Source organism: Phoenix dactylifera, chromosome 1 (genome assembly GCF_051530095.1).
Source record: "Phoenix dactylifera cultivar Ajwa chromosome 1, Ajwa_hap1_PhDact_Kaust_v1.1, whole genome shotgun sequence".
In the NCBI taxonomy this organism is placed as follows: Eukaryota; Viridiplantae; Streptophyta; class Magnoliopsida; order Arecales; family Arecaceae; genus Phoenix; species Phoenix dactylifera.
In genome coordinates this window covers 34,714,001-34,720,000 of record NC_143190.1, presented here as the reverse complement: position 1 = coordinate 34,720,000, position 6,000 = coordinate 34,714,001, and the positions used below count along the sequence as shown (strand labels likewise).

Sequence of the window (6,000 nt, the reverse complement as noted above, 5' to 3'; positions counted from 1 at the left end):
TTTTTCTTGGAGAAAGTTGGGCTTAGTAGGCTCTCATCCTGCAGGTGACACCTTGTGACCATTTCTTCCATTCGGGTTGCTTACAAAGATGGATGGATATAAAGATGGAATGCCCGACCTGCAGGCGTTCTCTGCCCCCAGCATAGGATGGACCCTGCTTTGTATTTATAGATGCCATCAAACACGTTACCAACTCCAGAACAAATCACATGGTAATAATTGCAGTGCCAGAATCTTGTTTGATCATCTTTTTTTCTCTCTCTCATCTGCTAGATCTTTCTGGCCAGGATGGAGAACTATCTCACACGGAGGAAAAGTAAAGTAGATAGCTGCAGTCAGACAATTTGCATAGTTCGTGTAATATATGTAACCCTGTATCATTTTAGGCTGTTCTATGCTGGTGCAGTCTCATCCCTGGTGCGCTGCTGTACATTTATGTTCCTTTGTATTGTTTAGACTGTTAATCCAAAAACAATTTGAAAAGCAGAAGCTCAAGAGCCAGGTTCGGTACGCATTACAGAGCGCTCTTAATGTGTCTTGACATCAAAAAAGGGCCAGGTGCTATATAAATTTGATATTCTAAAGCTCCATGTAAAGTAGTAAGATGATTTTGGTGGGATATGGGCAACTTGCAGCAATTTCTCATGGAAATCTAGCTGTTTCTTGTATTAGACCATTTGCTTTGATTCTTTATGTGTGCTGTTTTCGTGTTGGAACTATTGTGAAGAGCATATTCAATTCATTTTTTTTTTAAATTTTAATTGAGTGGGTTCATGGGGGGATGATTGATTATATGAAAGCAAGTAGGAATTATTGAGTTGGGGAGTGCCAATTGGATTTGTTGTCCGAGTTACAGAATCCGTTGGATACAAATACCAGAATAGTTCCTAGGGATAATTGCATCATGAAAGAGAACGATACCTGAATATAGTTAGGGTCTGTTTGGCACCATTATTGCAGGATCCAGCAGCATCGGCAGGCGAAATTTTTTTATGTTTTTCTATGACAGACAAATTGGAATGAATTTAGACTTGGAAGGACATGAGACACTTATTATACAGTTACGTTGAATTCGCTATTTCCACAAGCCCACCCAATATTCAGGTTCGGTATGGATTGGAAGCTCTATGAGAAGATCGGCATATGGCACGTAAAATATAAGTGGCAAGTGGCAATATAGTATAACTTTATTCCGTGGAATAGTAATTATAATTCATTTTTTCTCAATAAAGAAAAAAAGAAACATTAACCACACTTCATGAAAGTTAAACTTTTAGAAAGTCAAAAAAAATATTATTTGATTTCTGATTTTATGGTACGAGCAGCTGCATCCAATATATGCATGGTTTGATCAAAATTACAACCTCACCACATTACGAATGAAAAAACTAAGAAAACTTTATCTACGAAAGCACATGGGTGGTAAAAAATAAATTAAAAAGAGTTTAAATACACTTTTTCAACTCAATATAACATCTACCTAAGCACAAGGGAGGTAAAATAGAACGACTATAGAAGTCCAAGTGCAATCGCATCCTCTTTAGTTTCCAAGATAGCTGCTCACTCTGAGAAGATTGGAGATCTGGTTGCAAAAGAAGATGACCATGTTACCGGGCCATCCTCAGCTGCTACCAAGCTATCAATCCACTCCAAGACATCGACATCACTAAGGTTTCCACCATTCGATGACATAGGCACCTCCATAGGTTGGCTGCAAGAAGGAATTGATGTAGGAGAAGATGGTGGTGCTAAGATCACGCTATCGACCCAGTTCAAGATGTCAGAATCGATGAAGCCAACATTGCCAAAAGTGGAAGGGGGGACAGTGGTACCGGTGGAGCGGTCATCCACATGTACTCCTGGCGGTGGCACCTCCATAGGTTGGTTGCTAGAAGGAACTGATGTAGGAGAAGATGGTGGTGCTAAGATCACGTTGTCCACCCAGCTCAAGATGTCAGAATCTATGAAGCCAGCATCACCAGAAGTGAAAGGGGGGATAGTGGTGCCGGTGGAGCGGTCATCCACAGTACTTCTGGCGTTGGCACCTCCATGGGTTGGCTGCCAAAAGGAACTGATGTAGGAGAAGATGGTGGCATTAAAATCATGCTGTCGACCTACTTCAAGATGTCAGAATCGATGAAGCCAGCATCGCCAGAAGTGGAAGGAGGGATAGTGGTGCCGGTGGAGCAGTCATCCGCAAGTACTCTTGGAGGTGGCACTAACTGAGATGCAATCTCCTGCTCTGTGCAAGCAGCAATCACCTTCACAACACCACCATCACTACTGCTACAATCTTTGGCCTCACATGCCTGATCGAAGAGCGGCGTCGGCCGCGTAGCATGTATCCGTCTTCTCTTGCGGTCATGTGCGGCAGGAAAATCATCACCGGCTTCTTTGCTGTCCCTCTTAGGATAAATTCTGCAGAGAGTAATCTCCTGAAACTGCAAAACCAAGAGCAGTAGTCACAACAATCAGTGCTGGAAGATTCTACCAAGGATCGAAAGAAACAAAAAAAATTATCAAATTTCTCACAGAGTAAAAGATAATCAAATATATTAAACAAAACCATGACGGAAGATCATAACAGTAGATTCAGAAGAGAGGAAAAAAAATAGAAAAATTACATACCTTGCCATCAGGGAAGTGGAGGAGGTACTCGTGCATGATCCAGTTGGGGTGTAGCCTCTTCCTTTGGCTGTCTCTGAAATTGAAGACAAGGGACGTCTTGTGCCCGATCACCTCGGAGGAGTCTTTCTTGAAGATGAGCTGGCCTCGAGCATTGCCATGCCAGAAGCCCTCCTCAGCATTGCGGTTTGCCCTGCACCCACTTCCGTTGGTGCTTGCAACTTCTCCTGTGCAGACAACAAGGATATAAGCAACAATTAAATTAGAATATTAAGCTGATACAGAGCTATGGGAGAATGGCCCAAACAATCATAGCCATCATGCAAGTAAGGGACAGCCATAATTGATTGACACGACCACTTCAGTCAGACATGCACGATCCCAACTCGTTCACAAAACTACATCAAGTAGTGTGAAACACTCATCCGACTCCAACTATTTTTAATACAACATTGGTAACTATTATATCTGACTTCATTGATGGAAAATATATTCATGCCTCTTGAATGATTAGTAAGGCACAACTTAGATGACAAGAAAACGAGAAAAAAATCAGAGGTTTGTTTAGACATTGTGACCTGTTTCTATTCATTTTATATAACTCTATTCCTTCCTAAAGAAAACTTTATATACCTACTGTAGTTCTATATAACTATATTACTGTTATTATATCCCTAATTGACTTGGATTTTCAATTTATAGATGACTAGTATGCCACCAAATTATTCTAACTATTTTTTACATTGTCAGAAATTGGAGGAAATCAAATTGTAAAATTTAAATTAATATTTTTTTAAAAAAATAATATCAGATAAGGGGAGATGCGGTTATTGAGATAAAAAAGAGAAATTGTTTAAATTAAATTTTATTCAATAAATTAGAAAATATATCTAGAGTGAAGAAAGCAATCCATCCATCAAACTTTTTTTTTCAATCAGAAAACAAGATTTATGATATTCACATTAATGTAAAAATATAGAATTGAGGAAAGAAAACAAGAACGGGATGCAAGAAGGAACTACAAGAAACTCCACGAAGTCTGGAAGCCAGAGTCGAACCATCGGTTCACTTGCAACTTAAAGAAAAAGGAGAAGAAGCATGGGGGAGAACAAAGAAGAAGAAGGATCTTGGGTTTTTAATAGGGTTTTAGGCAAGGCAATATATCAAGAATTCATTGTTGCTAGTGATACCGAAAGAAGAAGAAGAAGGATCTCGGGTTTCAATCAAACCAATATATCAAGAAGTTCGTTAGCTATTACCGGTAAACTGGTTAGCTGTCTTGGTTTACTTGTAATTATATTCAAAGTGATAGCTTGGTTCACAGGAGAATATGTCTAGTTCTTCTAACCAGAACTAACTCTTCCTACTAATGACAGTGAACGTCGAACTTGATAACTAACTTCCACATCAATGGTTCTGGGCAAAGTTATAGTAGTGTACTGTTGCTACGCATGATCAGCCTAGAAGCTTAATTACCTAGTAGTAGAGGTACATCAACATAGAAATGTAGCCTACTGCAAGTCATGGAATTGCAGCCGCAGCGTCTAAAATTACATGAGTAGTGCTCTGCTTGTTCTCTGCCCAGAAAAGATTTATCAGTCAACAATTGTGAGCACTGATAGACAGCCTGATTTATCATTTCAAATGGAAGTGGATCCTAACAAAAATTATTCAATATGGCTTCACTTTGCTGAAATTGATTCCAGAATAAAAAGCACCGGAGAGAGGGTCTTTGATGTACTGGTAAATGGTGATGTTGCATTTGAAAATATTGGCATCATTCGAATGACTGGGGAACGTTATACAGCTCTCGTGCTGAATAGAATTGTTGCTGTGAACGGGAGGACGCTAACAATAACCTTGCGCCCTACAAATGGAAGTCATGCCATCATCAATGCAATTGAGGTCTTTGAGATCATTGCAGCAGAGCACAAAACTGCAGCAGAAGAAGGTAGGCGTGCAACAATTGTGAAAGATTAGCATTTTTATCTCATTGACTTGACAAATTTTATGCATTGCCTCCCATATGAAGATATGATGCTTATACATGAAAATTTAGTGCATGAACATCTCATCATGCCTAATCTTTTAGATTTTTTTTTGACATGCAATTCTGACCTAAAAGTTATGCAGGGTTACTTTTTGTCATTTTGTTTTCTTTCAATTCAGTTCTACATTTTCTTCATGTATCCATGGGTTACTTTTTTTGTGACTGGTAATAAGAATGCAAAGGTCATTGGCTTTTGTTTGGACTGAGATTTGAGATGGACTTGTGATTCTGTTTCCATCCTAACATGTGGGCTAATCAACTAATAAACATAAATGTATAAACATTTATGCCAATGACTTACGTAGGAAATTTATGGAAAGAAACCATCTCAGATAGGATTCTGATCCCATACCTAGTAGTAGAGGTACATCAACATAGAAATGTAGCCTACTGCAAGCCATTGAATTGCAGCCGCAGCATCTAAAATTACATGAGTAGTGCTCTGCTTGTTCTCTAATATCATACTATGAGCAGACGAAGTGTGGTTTGGTGGTTTATTGTGATTTAGTTGGTATAGATGTATTTTATGTTTCTATGCAACAGAAATTGTGCATCTGTGGAGGCTTTGTTGTGAATAACTTTGAAAACTTTGGTACTTTGCTTGATACATTGTTTTTTTTTTTGGGGACACTTTCATTTTTTTTCAGCACGAGCTTTTTAAGTAATAATAACACAGAAGAAGTAGTTGTACAGAAATTTAAAGACCTGGATTCTAAAGAAAATTGCTTCAATTTAAAATATTTGAAATTCTGATATTTCCAAGAACTTTGTCAGCCTTTTTATTTCAACTCATTTTACTTCTCTTGCTGATTTGATCTGCTTTCTCTCCCCGAGGCATCTCAAAAGCAAGTGGACGCTAATGTCCTTCACCTTCAGGTTTTAAAAATGTGCGACACAGATGTTGTCAGAAAGCATGAATTCCTTGTAAAAATCTGTTTCATGCATCTGGCATGCAATATGAAAATTAGACTTAAAAACATCCTTTACCATCCTACTTGTGGCAGACTTTTATGGCACAAAATATTTTTGTGAGTTAGTTGTAAAACAAAACAGAACAGAAGCTGATACTAGAAAAGAAACTACCAGCAAATGCAATAATTATAGGAGTGTGGAAACAACTATAAAATGCAAGAGGATGGTGATGAAGCTCAACCAACCACTGATTTTGGTTTAGCTTCAGACATATCAAACTGCTCAAAAAAGGAACTAGTTAACCAGAAACTTGCAAAAACATGTATATGTTGTATTATAATATTACAAAGAGCACTTATGTAATGATAAGCCATAGTAATAGTTAGACAATGCTGCTCAGCATTAGTTCCGGA

At 38.4% G+C, this 6,000-nt stretch overlaps 1 protein-coding gene across 2 annotated transcripts in view; it reads left to right on the top strand.

Moving 5' to 3' along the window:
• Positions 1 to 719, top strand: part of LOC103707147 (transmembrane E3 ubiquitin-protein ligase FLY1-like) — a 19,984-nt gene extending 19,265 nt beyond the window's left edge. For both annotated transcript variants that reach the window (XM_088722399.1, XM_039126092.2), the window contains exons 15-16: positions 45 to 212; positions 288 to 719. In XM_088722399.1, the coding sequence (XP_088578525.1) occupies positions 45 to 146 (102 nt within the window). In that variant the 3' untranslated portion in view covers positions 147 to 212; positions 288 to 719. The remainder of the gene's footprint in view (positions 1 to 44; positions 213 to 287) is intronic.
• Positions 720 to 6,000: the final 5,281 nt, after the last annotated feature.